At 43.1% G+C, this 19,871-nt stretch overlaps 1 protein-coding gene across 9 annotated transcripts in view; it reads right to left on the reverse strand.

Moving 5' to 3' along the window:
* Positions 1–19,871, reverse strand: part of AGAP1 (ArfGAP with GTPase domain, ankyrin repeat and PH domain 1) — a 662,058-nt gene that overhangs the window by 346,331 nt on the left and 295,856 nt on the right. For all 9 annotated transcript variants that reach the window (XM_017890291.1, XM_017890287.1, XM_017890285.1 and 6 more), the window contains 2 exons: positions 2,886–3,013; positions 1,243–1,398 (listed from right to left, as the gene is read on the reverse strand). In XM_017890291.1, the coding sequence (XP_017745780.1) occupies positions 1,243–1,398; positions 2,886–3,013 (284 nt within the window). The remainder of the gene's footprint in view (positions 1–1,242; positions 1,399–2,885; positions 3,014–19,871) is intronic.

Consider the following 19,871-nt stretch of genomic DNA (forward strand, 5'->3'; position numbering starts at 1 on the left):
TCACGACTCGACAACTGCAGAACCTTACCTTCCCACTCCCATACTCCTGTTGTGATAGCCCAAAGTTTCTCCAGAAATTGCCAAATGTCCTTGGAGAGCAAAACCACCCTGGTTGAGAAGCACTGTTTCAAAAGCATGTACTTGTAAGGCATGATCCAGGGAGGAAAAGCATTCTTCTCAAGTCCAAAGGCTTCGGCCACCTGACAGCAGCCGCGCCTGGAGTTTGGGGCTCAACTGTGTAGACTCCAGATTGACTGGTAATGTCTGCTATGCACAGGGAAGGGACAGGCTGGTGGCATTTTGCCTCCTCTGTAATTCAGGGATTCTCTGCATCTCAATCACCCAGGGAGTTTTTAACACTTCCCATGCTGGCTGTGCACTATGGCTCTTGCCTGTAATCCCAGCACTTCAGGAGGCCAAGGCGGGAGGATGGCTTGAGCCCAGGAGTTCAAGACCACCCTAGGCAACACAGTAAAACCCACTTCTTAAAAAAAAAAAAATAGCCACACACAGTGGTGAGTGTCTGTGGTCCCAGCTACTCAGAAGGCTGAAGTGGGAGGATTTCAGGAGGTTGAGGCTGCAGTGAGCCATGACTGAGCCACGGCACTCCAGCCTGGGCAACAGAGTGAGACCCCGTCTCAAAAGGGGGGTAAAAAAAAAAAAGGAACTACGCGTGCCCGAGTGCACCCAGATTGTGAATTTATAAACCTGAACCCAGATAGCTCATCTCTGCTTTCAACATGCTCTACAGAAAAAAACCCAAGTGGAGAGCCTCATGGCAATGAGCCTCCAGGAAGTACCTCCCAGCCCCCAGCCTCCACCCCGAGGGCAGCACCAGGCACGCCAGCAGAAGAAGAGGGCCTGTGGACAGTAATAGCTTAGATATCATCTGAAACATTAGACACACACATCTGGGAAACTTAAGAGTTTTGTCATCTCCTTGTATCCACTGTGACATGTCTTTAGCTGGAGCCACAGGATAACAAGTGCCTTTATACACACCCCCAGCTCTTTATTTCAGACACATGAAGTCAGGAATGTCTACACTAAGAAACCCCCACTCTACTCAACATTCAAATCTTTGCTTCTCATGATTTTCTTAGTCTTCCACAGAAATCAATGATATTAACTTTAATATAGTTGAGATTCTACAAATACCACTGAACCGTGTGGCAACCAGGTTTGCATTAATGGAGACGCTTCAGAATCCCATTCAAATCTCAACCCAGGGGTGACACTCACGGTGAACAGGTTGGACCGGCGCTTGGACTGCTTGCGAACAGGTGTGGGCGTGTTGGCAGTGGGAGGAACATCGATCCGAAGTTCCTTCTGGCTGGTGCTGGGAGTCGATGGAACGGAGGAGGAATAGTCACTTAAACTCCCACCTCCATTACTTGTCTGAAATGATTAAAATCCAAGGTTTTATTAATGACACACTCAGGAACCCAAGCCCTCCACTTAAGCAAGGTCATAACCAACAAGTGAGCATGAGCCCCATGGAAGGGATGCGTGAGAATGGCTGACTGGCGTCTATGGCTTTGCCAGGTGTATTAGCATCATGTCTACGAAGTCTCATCCTGGAATATGCCAACCATCTCACTCAGTGGCGTCCCCTAAGAAAAGTGACTGAAGACAAAGAAGTCTCTTTCATTTAACTTAGAAGATTTCTGAAGTTCAAATTTGATTATTTTCTCTTTTCTCTGAAAATGAAAGAGACTGGTTAAACTAAATGGATTCTATGTTTCCTTCACTGCCTTAGATCAGTAGAACCACAGCTAAAATTCTGAAAGCGACACCTGGAAAATCTGAGTGTTTTTGAAAAGTATTTCAAGATTCACAGAAAAATAAACACAGCAAGTGAAGACATTCTTTTTTTATGTATTTATTTTTTTGAGACAGGGTCTCACTCTGTCACCCAGGCTGGAGTGCAGTGGTGCAATCTCACTCACTGCAGCCTCGATCTTCTGCTGGGCACAGGTGATCCTCCCACCTCAGCCTCCCAAGGCACAAGACACCATGCCTGGCTAATTTTTCTATTTTTTGTAGATACAGAGGTGTGATTCTGCCACGTTGCCCAGGCTGGTCTTGAACTACTGAGTTCATGTGATCCACCTGCCTTGAGCTCCCAAAGTGCTGGGATTACAGGCATCTGCCACTCAGCCCAGCCAGCATGAACATTCATGACTGAACATTCATGACTGTACCTGGACAGGCTCTGACAATACATGCCCTAACTTTACTGGCTTCCCAAGTGAACTGAAAGCATGACACTGAACCTTTTCGCCATGTCCTTAAAAAGAAAAAGTGCCAATAGAATACCCGCCCAGGAAACGTAATCAAAAAACAAGCACAGGCAAAAACAAAGCATTAAGAGGTTTTTGGTTGGGTTCTTCAAAGTGACAATTATTTCGTTTGCTTCCAAGTAAATAATTTTGCAAAATGTTGTTATGGAAAGATAGCAGTTTCTATGGGACCTAAGGGAGATGGTAATTATAATTGAATGCCACTATCAAATTTAAGTATAAAGCGAGATTGGCCATTAAGATTTACTCACAACTGTTCAACCTATAAGCAGACTAGGACCAAGACCAGAGAAGGGTGGTTTAAATCACCAGCGAGGACCACAGCCACACACCTCCCATCACCACCTGGGCCAGCATGCCTCATAACACAGGCAGCATGAAGACAGAAAACAGTAAAGAATGATTCCCATAAAACTCACTTGGCCACAGCAGTTTCTGAAGAAAATGTTAAGTCAATTACATCATGCTGTTACTCACAAAGTTGGAAAAAAAAAAAAAAAATCAACCTTGCATTGGCTGGGAACACTATTTACACATTCTCTTTGGTTCTAAGAGTCTGACTTCTCATGTCACTTAACATACCTGGCTGATGTGCACGGCGGACACCTGCGCAGAACAGACGGAAGAATGGCTGGGAGAATTAGGCAGCGACTTGCAGGGTCCTATGGACAGCTGCTGCTTCTTCCTTGTGGCAACAATCTTCTGGGCAACTGGTGGACGCACAGACAAAAAGAAATCCATGTCAATCAATTTCCAAATTCAGGAACAGAGCAGAGATCATCAGTCTGTCATTGAAATTTGTTATTTCCTTCTTTCACAGTAATAGCATTCCTGGTTCTTAGTTGGGCAAATGACAATCAGAATAAATATGACGTTTTCCAGAGCCTCTTCTCACCCCCCCCCCCCCCCATCAGCTGAACATGGCCAGGTACACCAGCTCTGGCCAGCAGGATAAGAGCAGAAGGATCACAGGGCAGCTTTTAAGGATCTTTCTTGAGAGCTTCCCTTTGCCCCCAAATTCTTGTATGGTTTTCCTACTTGTTGCCTGAAATGCACAAATGTTATGTAGCCTCAGCAGCACTGTGGAACACGAGGTGACACTGGGAACAGGAGCCACATGGGAGGGAGACAGAGCCGGTCCCCCGACTCCGGTCCCCCACCTCCACAGAAGGCCTCAGCAGCCCTGCACAGACCACCTCAGAGGAATGTGAAGCAAAAAAATACACACCTGTCTCAATTAAGTTATTCTCATAAAATGATCTTTTTTCCCAGTTACTTGGAACAAAATAATCCTAAATAAGGCAGGGCAATTTAACCAAACCCCTGGAAAGACAAAACTGTTTTTTTTGGGTTTTTTTTCCCCTAAAGCCTAAAGAATTCCTCTTAACTCTACAAGCTATCATACAGAATTATATTCAAGGACATGTAATTATATCAAAGACCTCTTTTATTTAAATATATTACTGCACACATTGGAAGTTTATCTTAATCAATACAAATCTAAATTCAAGCAGCCATAACTTCTCTTGGCAAATAGGCTCGCTGATAAAGCATACTGGATGTAATTGGAAAGGAAGTCAACGATTAGAAAACTCTTCCTACACCAATGGGTGTCAGTGCCGCAGAATAACTACAGTTTTGATTTGAATAGATGTGTGTCTTTGGGGACTAGCAGTAATTAAGTTCAACGATATTCAATCCTTGTCTTTGCCTAGATAGTTGCTATTTTCGGAGATGTCCATGGAAAAGAACATGTGATCTCTTCCCAGCAATAGGTTATAACATAGACGGGGTCCATATCGTGTTTGCAGATAATTTCTTTTCTGAATGAATACAATTTTAATAAGAAACTGGTCTGTCCACAGCCTATAGGTTTCATGTAAATGAATGATGGTATAAATATGATTAAGTGAAAATGCAATATATAAAAAATGGCTCGCAGAGATGAAGAAGCAGCTTCATTAGTTACATCCCACCTCCAATAGGCCTCTTATCATCCTGAAAGGATGATATCAATTAATTTATCTTCCGGTAGTGTATTGATCATAACCTTCATCAGCTAATCATGTTTAAATTACAGAGGAATGTCGTGGCACTCTGTCATTTCAGAACCATTGGCATATTGATCTGGGGTCTTTGAAGACATTTACTAGAATATTTCGAAAGTTCATTACGTGAACTCAAAAATAAAATCTAAGATTTCAACAGATGCAAAATGTGTTGTCTAGGTACCCTGAAATTGCAAAAACCAAAAGTAAATTAGCCAAAAATCATAACTGCCTGGGCGAGAGCTAAAGTACTGCTACTTTGTTTTTGAAAAATAGCAATAAGGGACTTTGATTATCAACTACACTGATAACTGATTTTACTCCCAGCCTCAGAGTCACTATTCAGCTGGATGGCCACACTGACTTTACACTCGTAAGAAATGCGCAGATGTCAGAATTAGACAGGTCTAGGAGGCAGGCTTTGAGAGCTCTGCAGACATTTTCATTTGTAGAAACTAGGGGAAGACGTGAGAAACTTACTACAAGTCAAATATGTTATTAAAATCTCTACTGTATGAAACTTCAAATGCAAATGAATGTTCTATCCTTCCTACTTGGAGTCTAGGAAGAGTCAGTTCATGAGTAAAGAGAATATTTTTACAACAAAGCCTCTCATCAAACTACAGACAGGATGTACAAAGTATGAGTATTTAGCATTGTTAACTGCTGAAATTCTTCTATTTAATTATTGTTCTACCACATTAATTAAAAAATAAAACGAAGTCACAACATCCAATAACTAGTAGTATTTTTTAAACTCTACTTTTTTTTTGTATTTGTCCTATTTCCCCTCCACCTGTAACTGTTATGTCCTTCCTGCTTCCATACACAAACGAAGGAAAGAAAATGATTTATAAATATATTGTTCTAAAATATACAGACTGCTTGAATGCTTTAAGACTATAGGGTGACCCATAAGAATAAGGGAAAACTTTAATGAAGAACAAAAAGTATCTGACTTGAGGGGGAGGAGGGAGAGTATGAGGAACAGGAAGGGAAAGGACTCCTCTGTAACATCTGCCTATGTCTCCCCCATCTTGAAAATGCAAACTGACTACAGAGTCAACGCTGGCAAACAGCCACAAATTTGTCAATGGCTGTTGCTGCTATTTGCTCAATGTCCCAGGGATGGGGTGGAATCTCTGGGCGCCTCACTTAAAGACATCCCTAAATGAATTGTTTGGGCAAGCAAAAAACTAGTGTGACGACTGCCATCCAAGACATCCGCAATCCTTCTCCACATAACCCGGCAGCAGGCTGGGTGAGTTCACAAAAGCTCCTAGAGGGAAAAGCTTGCTGGGTCTATGTGAGTGGAGGAACCCCCGCTCCATTCCCACCCCCAAAAAAACAACTCAAAGAAAATGGATGGAATGTCACGGGAGGGAGATCGTCTTCTGTGGCTGTAATCGCTAATTACTCATAATATTTAGAACATTTAAATGTTAATAGGTTTAACATGTGAATATTACCCCAGACTATGCTGTCTGGGAAGCTTTTTATAACCATTGAGTTTTTGTCTATATTTGATTATTCAAGAAATAAATTTGCTGTTTTATATAAATATATATGTTCAATGTAAACGTGTATTGGTGCAGAGACATAAATGTTCAATGTAAATGTGTGTGGGTACAGAGACATAAATGTTCAATGTAAACGTGTGTGGGTGCAGAGACATAAATGTTCAATGTAAACGTGTATGGGTGCACAGACACAAATATGTTCAATGTAAACGTGTGTGGGTGCATAGACATATAGATTCAATGTAAACATGTGAGTGTGCAAAGACATATGTTCCATGTAAATGTGTGTGGGTGCATAGACAAAGATGTTCAATGTAAACGTGTTTGATTCATAGGCATAAATATGTTCAATGTAAATGTGTGTGGGTACATAGACATAAATATGTTCAATGTAAATGTGTGTGGGCACATAGACATAAATATGTTCAATGTAAACGTGTTTGGCGCATAGACATAAATATGTTCAATGTAAATGTGTGTGGGCGCACAGACATAAATATGTTCAATGTAAACGTGTTTGGCACATAGACATAAATATGTTCAATGTAAATGTCTTTGTTGCATAGACATAAATATGTTCAATGTAAATGTGTGAGGGTGCACAGACATAAATATGTTCAATGTAAATGTGTGAGGGTGCATAGACATAAATATGTTCAATGTAAATGTATGTGGGTGCATAGATCAGAAACACAATCACATGGACTTATGTAAAAAAAATCTGGAAGTTGCTGGGCGTGGGGGCTCACACCTGTAATCCCAGCACTTTGGGAGGCCAAGGAAGGCAGATCACCTGAGGTCAGGAGTTCAAGTCCAGCCTGGCCAACATGGCGAAACCCCATCTCTACTAAAAATACAAAAATTAGCTGTGTGTGGTGGCGGATGCCTGTAATCCCAGCTACTTGGGAGGCTGAGACAAGAGAATCACTTGAACTTGGGAGGCAGAGGTTACAGCGAGCCAAGATTGCACCACTGCACTCCAGCCTGGGCAACAGAGACAGTCTCAGAAAAATTAAATTTAATGTTTAAAGAAGTCTGGAAGCTTTGTCATTGAGATTTGATCTTTTCTCAAATTGGACGGCACACTTCACCATGACTCTGTCACACGAGCTATTCCTAAATCTAAAACAGTGTCAGCGGGTACAGAAAACATTTGCTCTTACTACTGACACTACCAATTAAATTACACTCCTGAGACTCCCAAGAGTAATGCTTAGCGTTCTTTTGAAAGTCACTTCCTCTACGATTTTAAAATTTTATTTGGATTTACAGATAGAAGATACCTTTAGCTAGCCCCTCGACTGTGCACGTGTGCGTGTGTGTGTACCCTGTGTAAAGGTGAAAACCAAGCCGGTTTCACCACGGGCTCAGAAGGGAGAAGTGCGCCCATCTTTAGGGAGTAGAGCAGGCAGGTGCTTGGGACAGGATGCAGGGGGTTCTGGGGGCTGGAAATGAGTCCTTCTTGACCTGAGGATAATTTTGTGACAACTTTTTAAGCCCAAAATACATTCATGTATGTTTCCATTCTTCAATTTAAAAAAAAGTTTAAGAACAAAAAAAGTGAAGCATACATTTACTTTATCTACAAATTGTAAATGTTTTATTCTATAGAGGGAAACAACACCCTTTAATTAGTGGTTAAAAATAAGACAATAGCTCCCAAACAAGGCTTCATTAAATCCTGACATAATGCCCAATTTCTACTTCCACCTTGTTTCTAAACCACACAAAATGAGGCAAGGAATCGCCCTTGGTCACACTATGAGCCTCCGGGCCAGCCTCATGCCCTCTATAACCAGAGAACAGCTCCTCCTCCTCCTCCACCTTGCTGTTCAAAGGCTGAGCAAGGCTGGGTGGCCTACACTTCCCATCTATTAACTCATTTCATCCTCTCAGCTCTTTCATTTTGCAGGTGAGAAAAACCAGGCAGCGAGTTCACCAGAGCAATCCGACGGCTCCGTGACTGCTCATGACACCACCACGTGGCAATCAAACACCCAACTTCCCTGCCAGCGCCCCAACAGACTGTCCTGCTTCCACAGTACGAATGTGTTCTTTTGCCCTGCACCCTCAGTTTCTTATCAATTTCTAACTTTTATTTGGGTGACTAAACAAAATGCTGAACAGGACTGAGTGTGGCGACCAGCACACGGGAGGTGCTCACCAAGATTGCCCCAATTACACTGTGTGCCACACCCCATTCCCAGCCAAATGCTGAAAAGGACTGAATGTGGTGACCGGCACACAGGAGGTGCTCACCAAGGCACACCGATTACCCCGTGTGCCACACCCCATTCCCAGCCAGGCCTTCTGGAAAGCTTGGGGATGCTGCTGGACTCTGCCTCTCCTGCTCTCTGCAATCCCTGGGCTGGGCCTGCCATTGCCATGGTCACTGGGAACGACCCAGAGGCCAGGTCGCACGTTCCTGGACCTCTGAGCAGCACGTGGCATTCCTGATCATTCCCTCCTTTCCTCTTCTGCATCTTCCTTGGGCTTCCATAAACCCTGACGTCCCTGGTTTTCCTCCTCCGGCTGGAACTTCTCTTTCTCATCCTCCCTTGCTGGCTCCTGAAGTATGGGTGCTTCCCTGGCGTCCTCCTGGTGTCCTCTTTTTCCCCATGCCCTCTGCCTGGGCAATCTCCTCGTGAATGTCTCAGTCACCACCTCAGTGCCAGGCGCTCCCACCATTGCCACTGCCATGAAGAGCTCTGCCTCGCATCCTGCCTTCTAGAGTTGTGCAGCCAATGACCAACTCAGGATCTCCCCTTGGATCTGCTTGCAGCGCCTTCAAGTCTGCGCTGCCCAGCCTGGGCCTCCTCGCCTCTCTCCGACCTGCCTCTCATCTGTTTTCTAGCTCAGTCGATGGCACACCCACTCTTCAGCACGGACAGAACAGGCCTAACAGATTACTGGTTCAACCACCAGAGTTTCCCAGAAATTCATCTTCACTGCCACTGCCTTGATCTTTAAGACTGATCCCTCCATAGCTGGTGACCAAAGCAGCTTCCAAATGAGTCTCCCTGACTGCCCCCTAAAGGACCTGAACACGCCACGGGGTGACCTCAAAGGCAGATCTTACCACGGCACTGTTCTATTTCTACTTCTTCAACAGCTCCTTAGCAAAACTGGGCTCTTTCACGTTTGGGGAAGGTGGCTTGTCCACTCCTGGTATTTCCTGGTATTAGCACTACTGGATAAGGATCATAGTCTCTTCTGGAATAAGCGGAAAGCTCAGACAAGCCCCATGCAGCAGCTTTATGGGGGACCAGATGACACGCGAAGGGTGGGAAAAGTGGGCCCGGGCAGAGAACTAAGGAAGACACAGAGAAAGCGTAGAGATTCCAGTGACACCGAAGAGCCACCATTAGATGACAACCAACAACTCGGTGTAAATCGAGCCCACGTTTGGGAAGAGGATTCCTCTGCTACCGGGAAAGCTGGAGCACAGTGAGGCCAGTAACTCGGGAGAAGGGGGAGCAATTCCGAGTAAGCACTGTTAGGGAGGGATTATAAAGTACGAACCACATCTCCAATAAAACCGTATTTTAAATGTTCATCATAGACACACTGATGAAATTTAATTCACATGAGACGAAACACTAACTTTACTCCACGAAAATATTTTAAAAGCAAAATTTATGCAGCTGAGGGCACTGCAAGTCTTGTCGTGTCTTTGGTGTCTCCACCCAAAGGTGACATTTACTCCACCTTTCATTGAAAGGCTCTTCCAGGTCGGGGGCGGTGGCTCACGCCTATAATTCCAGCACTTTGAGAGGCTGAGGTGGGCGGATCACCTGAGGTCAGGAGTTCAGGACCAGCCTGGTCAACATGGTGAAACCCTGTCTCTACTAAAAATACAAAAATTAGCCAAGCATGGTAGTGTGTGCCTGTAGTGCCAGCTACCCTGGAGGCTGAGGCAGAAGAATTGCTTGAACCCAGGAGGCAGAAGTTGTAGTGAGCCGTGAGCCAAGATCACGCCACTGTACTCCAGCCTGGCCAAAGAGCAAGAATCCGTCCCAAAAAAAAAAAATCAATCAACGTGCCATCTTATTGTTTATCATGATTCTGTGGGGCAGGAGTTTGGGCAGGGCGTATCAGGGACAGTTTTCCCTAATCCATCTCAAAAAAAAAAAAACAGAAAAGGGAAAAGAAAAGAAAGGATCTTCCACTCGAAACATAGGGGGCTTACCTGGAGACCTTCCATAAATAATGAAAGCCACTACCGGCTATAAATCTTCCAGTAACAAATAAAAGATCCCCTAACGTCTCAACTTGGTTTTAAATTACAGTAGAGTGATCATTAAACTATCTTATTAATTAAGAAGAAACTAATTACCAAATTATCTATGTAGTTCAGAATGTGTGACTTTGGAGTGAAAAGAAATACGCAGAATTTTCTCACCATAAAATCTCAAAGTTAAATGTTAAAGAAGGTGTACTCTATATGGTTGCTAATTCAAGTCCATCTCCTAAACGTGTTTTCATATGATCTGTGTTTTGAGCAATAAAGAAAAGCTAAGTCAAATCACAGCCACGTGAGGAAGCACACACATCCATGAGGGTCTCTTGGGTTTTCCGGCTACAGTATGTTCCTTAATGGCAATCAGTGAACCATGGGACCTACGGCATGGCCTGGCACTTACACACCTGTGGAGATCCTGTCCAACTGTGCCGTCTACTGAAGAATACAGTCAGCCCACGTTCCAAGACAATGGATCAACTCCACGGAGCTGGGACCTCTTCTGGAAATGCTTGAGGCCATGCTGTATTTAACTTCCTAGGGCCAGGGCCTGCCCGACACTCAAAGGGCACACACCAACTGGATGAATGCATGCATGGATCAACAGTGGGGCCGGAGTGGGAAGGTTATAAGAAGGTAGTGGTAGAAGATGCTGAAACGGGCAACTAGACATGCATTTCTAAGGACTTGGTATGCAGAGAAGAGAGGCAAGTGTGAAGCTGTCCTTAGCGCAACGGAGGTTATTCACGTTGAATAGTGAAGAGATTTATGCTTTGGAAAGATACCTGGGGTGGTTAGAAAATACAGGTCATTCCTACCTGGAGTGTGCAGGGGTGTGGGGAGGGGAGAGGCTGGGAAAGAGCCTCAGGGGCTGAACTCAGCAGCCTGGTTCCAGCTGTTTCCCGAGAAACACACAGTTTGCATTTTGAGACTCCCATATCTAAAAGTGTGTCCCTCTACCCTTTTACTGGATTAATATTTTGGCAGCACATAGAATTCTAGGCTAATTACATATCATCTGATGATTCTAAGCTACCCAAATGAGTTCTGATAAGCGGATACAAGCTCACTGATACAGTTTTAGCTAAACTCCAACAGTTTCTTTAATCTGCGTTCCATCTTCCCATAAGCACGGCGACCTCACAAGGAGAAATTCATTATCCCTGTTCTAGAAGAAGAGACTTTCATCATTTTTTTGCCACTACCTTTAAAATCAGCACTTCGCTATTCACCCCAAATCTACCCATTCCCACCCATCCTTCACACAGATGCTGCATTTATGAACAAGTCTGGTCCAGCCACTTCCACATTTCAACAGGACAAATTCTAATTTTTGCAAATTATTTTTTTTTTTGCAGAATACTTTCCCAATCAAAACAAATACTAACAAGGAAGGTAAGACATCCTGCAATAAACAGGTCATAAATTTAACGTAGGGGTGTATAAATAGGAAATGCTCTTCTATGCATTTGCTTTTCGGTTCCTTGTCACTGAAAGCCTAATGAGAGGCTGTGGCCAAGATTCAACTGCTCAAGCAAGTCATTAGGACTTGCTGTGCCCCAAGCAAGCCAGCAGGAGAAAGGGTTTGGTGGGTGGTAATCCTTCGATAACTTACCTCACGTATATCAAAGTAATCCTTTGATGCTTTTACCTTCTGAGTACCGAAGCACAAAATATGTCTCTCTCTCTCTTTCTCTCTCTATATTTTTTTGTGCAAACAACCCTCTAATCTAAAACAGGTTATGGTTAAAAAGGCAAGCTTGCTTTAATTTCTTCTAGTGAAGCTTTCAAGTTTTTCCTGAAGTACTGAAGTCCGAATTCTTAATCTGAAATTCAGCTCTTGTCTGTATTCTTTTTATCTCGTTGTATTAAAACAAATTTATCTTCATTTATGTCGCAATTACCTATTAGGGTTGTTAATTTGCTGGAAATGAAGCTATTGTTTAATTGCTCCTATTAATCGGGGGATTTAAATGCCGACTGTAATAAACAGTTACCTTCAGGACGGAGCAAAGTCAAGGCTGCTGACATTAATTTCAGAATTTTAGAATGAGGGGAAATTTCTACCATGTCTAGGGCAGCTGGAGTTCCCTTTTCCTTTCAGAGAAAAGGGGAAAGAACACAATTAAAAACAAAAACAAGAACAACAAACACCCTGTGCTGAAGCAAATAGAGTATATTTGACACCTGTTAACATGTGGATCCAATTCTGGTATAAAGTAGTTGTTTGTGGTAAAGGGGACATCAAATCATGCTGCAGGAAACACACACCCCTTCCTCTTCCATCTCTTCCATGCATTCCTTCACAGCACAATAGTTCCTTAAAATTTCATCCCAAAGTCAAGCTGCCAAAAATCAGGAATGTTTGATTCCCATAGTCACCCTGGGCTACAGGGCCGCAGGGGCTGGGGAGCTGACCATCTGCCAGGCTCCAGGCCTCGGAAGGACCAGGGATCCTGTATTCAGAAGCACCAGCATGCCAACATTCACTCCCCTGAGAGATGTGGAAAAGCACCCTAAACGTGGTGTGGCCCTGCAGCTGGTTTCGTCTACCGCCAGTGTGAACGCACGCTTCTGAGGGTTCCATTCTGCTTCCATCAGCACGTCTCCCCCACCATTTGGGAAAGGAGAAGGGGCTCGATACGATCCTGTCTGGAGTACCCTCGGGGGTCATGTGTCAGGCTTCAGTCTGCCCCATGTGCCAACAGGACGCCCACCGGTCAGTTCCAGGCACTGGGATGAGCACTGAGGACACCGATGGACCCTCCCACTCCTCTCCTCGCCCCACTTTACCTCCCACTCCTCTCCTCACCCCGCCTCACCTACTCCCCCGCTCCTCTCCCTGCCCTGCCTCGCCTTCCCTCAGCATTGGTCTCATCCATGCCTTCCCCAGTTTTCGAACTCAGCCACCTTCATCCCAAATCTGCACCACACCGTCCTGGCTTACTAGTTGTTTATCCTTTTGGTGGATCTTCCTGAATTAAAATCCTCAGATCTTCTAGGTCCTTTCCTATCCTTAGGGATTAGGAGTTTGTACATCCAAGTCATACTCCAGCTTGAAGGACTTAAGCTGTGTCTGTAACCCTGTGTCTCTGGCTGGCTGTACCACAGAGTCCCAGTATGGGGCTCTGCTTCTCGGTGCACTCGAGCTAAGTACTGTGTATGATCATGGCCTTTCAGAACCTCTTGCCCCAGTCAAGTAAGTCCTACCCATCAAGCACAGTAGTTAAGTCAGGATGACACCCATGAGGCACGCGTGACCCAGAGGCTGCAGTGCTGATGCCAATGGCCTAGGAAGGCCCCAGAATGTATAATACTTGGTCAAACTCTTGGCCCCAGAATGCTCATCATGGTCATGGCTCTTGGTCCCGGAATGCCCATGGCCTAGAATGCTCTTGATCCTACAATGTACTTGGTCATCCTCCTGGTCCCAGAATGCTCTTTGGCTTGCTCTTGGTCAATGCAGAGTTAAGCAAGTCCTCAAAGAAACCAAGCAAGTTGCTGCCCATTCTTTAATACGTGGAGTTGGCTGCTTTTCCCTTTCATGTGTCAAGGAAGGTTTCTTTACTATGCTTTATAGCATCCCTCACTCATCCCATTTACTGACTGTTTTCATTGAGCAACTAGTATGTGCCAGGCAACTTGCTAGATGTGGGAGACTGTGGGATCCAGACAAATCTGCCAGCTGCACCATCTAGAAAATGTCAACCAACCAACCAGAACATCCCATCCACCTCCTGCACGCCTTGTCAGCACCTTTCTCTCCCAATGTGCTAGATAAGTGACAGCGTGCGGGATACAGAAAGCGCTGTCTAGAGAGGTGTGTGTTTATGATGCAGACAAAGAAGGAATCATCTGCAAGAGGGAAATACTGAGAGATTATGAATGTTGCATAGACACAGAAGAGACACTTAAACCAGGAAACACTCAGATGGGTGAATGAAACATGAGAAAGTATTCCGCCCGTGGAACAGGCGGTCATTAGTGCATGACGAAGAAAAGCTTTCACGACATAGGAAACCCACATGGTTTGCAAGCAGCAGCCAAGGGGGGAGGCAGCCCCTGCCAGTTCAACTCTAAAACAGGAGAGGGGAGAAGTCTGAGAACTCAAAGGCAAGAAGTGAGAACTGGAACCCATTGATCACAAGACTGTGGGGCCACGGCCTGGGCCAGCTCGACTCTGAGCACTGCCTAAGTATGTGTCAAAGTGGCAGGAGCTGGTGTCAAGACCCTTAAGGGGGGGCTGACAGCTCCCTCAAGGAAGCCTGATGGAAACAAAACTAGCATATGCCAGAAAAGATGTCAAGGAGAATACGGAAGCCAGTACAAGCGGGGAAGAGTGACAGGCCCGGGAGGATCAATGGACAGAGCTCATGCTTTCTCACTGGAACTCCAGAGGTCTCCTGATCCCTATAAACAAATGAACTTATTCTTCAGGACCTTATTAATGAGCTTCTTCTTCGGGACCTCACCTGCTCAGAGTAAGAGAGCTGTGCTCTTCTCATCACAGGGCACAAGAAAATAGACGAAATCTTGTCACAGGCACGTTCTCCTTCGGATAGCTTTTAACTTTCCAGAAAAATGGACTGTAACACAACTGAAGCTGTTTTCCTATTTCCAAAAATAATTATAACTACAACAATCTCCATAAAAATTTCAGAATCTCTTAGAGCGCTGAACACACCATTTCCCTCCATGCCCAACTACAATTCTGTATTAATTATTCCACTTAATTAAATAAATCATCATCAACAACAAGTATGCAGAATTCAAAAGCAGCTCACACAGCTTGGTTAATCTGAAATGGAGAAAGATATGTAAAAAGCATAGATTAAAGATCTTCGGAAGAGCAGAGCTTTCTAGAACAGGACACTGTTCTATTCTCCTTGTGATACAGGTTAACACAGGGTTGAATATAGACTCTCATTAGAAAACATGTAACATTTCAAATGCTACAATTAAACACAGTACAAATCTGTTCCAAAGGCCAGGAGATGATTAACTTTCTCGCTCACTTATTCTCAAGCTGGATGCAAATCAGCGTCTTCCAAGACGAGGCAAGTGAATATCCCAGTAAATTGGCAATACAATTTAGATGGCAGGCAAGGATCTCAAAGATAAATGGCTTAAACAAAGAGGGGAAAGATGAACCTGTCACTTCTTCTCAACTCATCAAGCTGCCTCGCAGAGAAAGCTGATGATCCTGGAGCAGCAATGCTTCTGCCACCCCCTGAAGGTGACGGCTCACCCGGCAATTCTTTAATCCACACGGCGAGGCTCCTCCACACTCTTCCACGCCAGCACGGCTACAGGACTTCCCTTTTCCATCCACATTTTTTTTAAAGGCCCAAATTAGGGGTTACAAAGTAAACTAACACAATTTGTCAGCAGAATGAAAGAAAGACCTAAGTGCAGATAAATGTGGTGGTATCAAAGGAATACGACACACTCTGAAGACAGAATACAGAAAAAGTGATTGGCAAAGGATTTTAAAACATACACAGAGAAAAACATACCAACAAAACATGATAGCGTGCCAGACTGATTACGCGAACTTATCCCAGCTAAAGAAACTACACAAAATTTAAAATAGACTGTGCTAAATTATCCCAGCTGAACTACACAAAATTTTAAAGAAAATAGATTATGCTAAATTATTCCAGCTAAAGAAAAATAGATTATGCTAAATTATTCCAGCTAAACCACACAAAATTTTGAAGAAAAAAAGATGACGAGATCAAGATAAATGAGGAACAGGAGACTCAAGAGTCCTAAAGAAGGGAAAACATAAGATGTAAGGCCAAAAGTCGATTTTGAAATCAGGAACCTTGAGACAGATTCAATTAAGTACAATAATTGGTTTTCTTTCTAAAAAATTAACAGTTTGATTAATACAGGCTTAACAGCTTATCAGGCCTAACTTGCTTCCTATGTTTAGATATGAATACCAACAGAAAAAGGAGTTCAGAAACTTCTCTAATCTTTCCATTTGTCACAGGCACACTCTCCTTCGGATAGCTTCTAACTTTTAAGAAAAATGAACGTATCTACCACCACTGAAGCTGTTTTCCTATTTCCAGAAATAATTATCCTTACAACAATCTCCATAAAAAAGACATTTTCTTCTTAAAGTGGGGGAGAGAAGATGTCTTGGTTGGAACCTGAGAGAATTATTCCTCTCCTTCCTGCTCTGTTAATAATGAACCAGCCGCGGTGGCCCTGTGCACGGGAAGAAGTGACAGTGACACACAGGTTGAATTATACAATGTATTGTGATGCAATTAGGAAGAAGGATGAGATGACAAAACAGATTTCCACTTGGTCTTCAACAGGGCTTTGTGCATTAAGTTATTGTAATACTCTCCCCAGCACCCATCCATTATTACTACTTAACCAGCATTACCTCCCAGAAACCTACCTTTTCTGATACATGAAGATCCTTTGGGGAAGTTTTGCCCTTTGTGATGTTATAGGAACATTACCCACGAAGTCAGGAGATGCATGATGAATGTGAGGGTCCACATAAACACTTTTAAAATGATCTACATACAATTCGACATGATTGACATATAAATCTAGACAAATTTTTTTTTGCATAGGCCACGGCTACTGAAGAGTTAAGTATATAGCAGAGAGAAACTTTTCATGGTTTTTTTTCCCCCCTTTAATAAGAAATTAAGTTTATCAATTGCCATTGTAATTACTCACAGCACCTCAGGTAATTAAAAGGGATCTAAATCTAATTTTATTTACATTTAGAATACCTGAGGTCATCACCGATCAAGATTTCACATTTGTGACTAATAATGTTTAAGTGTTAATTAGAGTTCAGCAGAGAATACTGATTGATTTTGAATCTGTAATCTGCTGTGATTTAGAAATTGTGAGGAAGTCAAAAGTATTCTTACTGTTACTGCAGTTTCTACGCATTAGTGAAATTCTTCAAAGAATCATGTATGCCTTTTAATTCTGGCAGGATTCATTTTTTAAAAAATTGTGGCTCATCATAATACTGTACACTTCTACTTGTGAGAAAGCACTCACATTAAATTAGGTTTATCTGGACCCATCTTCATGTAAGAGCTCTACAATGACATTTTTAATGCAGTAACAATTATTTTGATTTTCCCCTATATTTTATTAACACATTTTTTAAGCATACAAAAAAAGTTGAAAGTGAACACCTCCTTCCACTCCAGCTACATTTTATAATTGTAACATGTTGCTATATACTTGCTTTATTACATATCTATCTATCCATCCATCTGTCCGTCCGTCCATCCGTCTGTCCGTCCATTTCATTTTCTGATGCAATTCAACTATGGTGCAGGCATCAGTTCACTTCACTCCCACACATTTCAACATGCACGTGATTAACTATTAGGTTCTTTTTTTGAGATTAAATGTACATACTGTGAAATGTAAAACACCTTAGTTGTACCAGTCCATGAATGTTGACAGATGCCGTGTAAGCCAAGCCACGATGAAAATATCCCTCTAAGGAGTTCCTCTGGGCCACCCCCAACCCCAACCAATCCTGCCTTCTCACTTCCTGGCAACCACTCTTCCGATTTCTTTCATCACCAATTAGTTTGCCTGTTGTCGAACTTCATATAAATGGAATCATTCTTTTCTGTGCATGCCTCTTTCCACAGAGCATAATGTTCTGCGGGCATGTCCATAAAAACAAGTTTTCAAACCACATCACTGGCATAACAAGATACTAGAATCCTGTGATGACAGGGACGGGACAAGGTCTTTTTCTCTCCACAGTGACACAGAGCAGTCAGTCCTCTGCTTCCTAACAGGACTCTATGAGAACATGGTGATGTTCTACCACAAACAAAGGAATACCTGATTATCAATAACTTCTCTGGTCCGGCCACGGATGAGCAAGGAACAGACTTTTTAGAACATTAAGCATATATCTAAATTTATTTGACCTGAGGTATGTAAGTGTTAGCTATAGGTAAAAGGTTATAATGACTCTTCAGGCCATAAATTCAACTTTTTTTGCCCCCAAATCTTGCTATAAACTACCCTAGGAAACTATCTTTCAATAAGAAAAGCCTGAGAAACACTGTCTTTGGTGACATCATAGTGCAAAGCTCACTGAGAAAAATGGCATTTTTTTTTTTTTTTTTTGAGACGGAGTCTTGCTCTGTCGCCTGGGCTGGAGTGCAGTGGCCAGATCTCAGCTCACTGCAAGCTCCGCCTCCCGGGTTCACGCCATTCTCCTGCCTCAGCCTCCCCAGTAGCTGGGACTACAGGCGCCCGCCAACTCGCCCGGCTAGCTTTTTGTATTTTTTAGTAGAGACGGGGTTTCACTGTGTTAGCCAGGATGGTCTCAAACTCCTGACCTCGTGATCCGCCCGTCTCGGCCTCCCAAAGTGCTGGGATTACAGGCTTGAGCCACCGTGCCCAGCCAGAAAAATGGTATTTAAGAAAAAAAATCCATGGTGAACACTTTGAAAACAAGTCTCAATCACAGACTCGATCCTCACTCTACAACCTACACACACAAACACACACACACAATCTCCTGCTGATCACAAAGTAGTCTACAAAGTTAAAAACTAAAATAAACCACTATTTATTACATTTACAGCTGAAAATGGTGCCTCCCGTACCATGCCTATTCTGTCACTGCCAGTCACACAACTACTTGGAAAAGGTATACCGCCACTTAAACACAGTCCGTAGGTTTACCTTAATACTGAACGCTGTGAAAACTAAGCATGCAATACGGTTTCCTCAATACCATCCAAGGGTGATAAAGAGAAAGTGGGAATAGCTGACGGGGATTCCTATTCAGTTATTCCAAAGAAGGTAGATTTTCCTTCCGGGCTTCCGAGTTCTCCCAATGGTACTGCTACACAGCACCTTTTTATCTATTACCAGCATAAATGTTTACATATAAGCTCTTCTAGTGATGCTTTTGCAAATTCATTTTGAAGGGGAAAAAAAACAATGTGCATAGATAAAAAGAACTCAAATTTGTGCCAGTTAATAACCCAAACCATTAGCACCCATCTGAAGAATTAAAGGAAGTAATTTGAAAGTAATGCAACCATTTCATTGTGGACACTCAAATACATCTGTGGATGAGATACGTAAGAAAAAGGCAAATTACAGCTTGTAAAATTTAAGATGGCAAATGGTGACATTGTCAAAGTATAGAAAATCGGCTATTTCCTTCCTCCAAAAAATAACAGACATGAGAAAAGATGGTAAAGATGTTACCTCTGTTTTCAAAACAGATTTCTCTTTTGATGGAAAAAATACAAAAACAAAAACAACAAAAAAACAGGCAGGAGTGTATATACTGTATAGTAGCCAAAGTTATCCTTCAAATAGATTGAAAATCCACCCAACCATGGCTTTGAATCAAATGCCATGCTCTCGGTGCCCTGCGTCTGGCCTGCAGCCTCTCCTGAGGAGGGCACCTGCCCAGCTCCATCTCCTGGGCTGGAGGCCTTCCTTCTGAAATGAAGAGCTGGTCCTGCTGTCCAGTTACACTAGGCCTTAAAACAACAATTCCAATCAACTGTGGCCAACCTGTGAACAATGAAAGGAACCACATTGTATCACTGGGTCTAGAAAGTTAAAGGCTATCACAGCTTCCATGATGCAAAAAGATGTAGTTTCAAGTTTCCTTGATTCTACAAAAGGAATGCAGAAACTCCGTATGTACTAGTGGCATCCATTAGAGAAACAGGCATCTGATGAAAAGATTATTTACATCCCAAAAAAAAAAAAA

This window comes from Rhinopithecus bieti, unplaced genomic scaffold (genome assembly GCF_001698545.2).
Source record: "Rhinopithecus bieti isolate Rb0 unplaced genomic scaffold, ASM169854v2 scaffold_19482, whole genome shotgun sequence".
Lineage (NCBI taxonomy): Eukaryota > Metazoa > Chordata > Mammalia > Primates > Cercopithecidae > Rhinopithecus > Rhinopithecus bieti.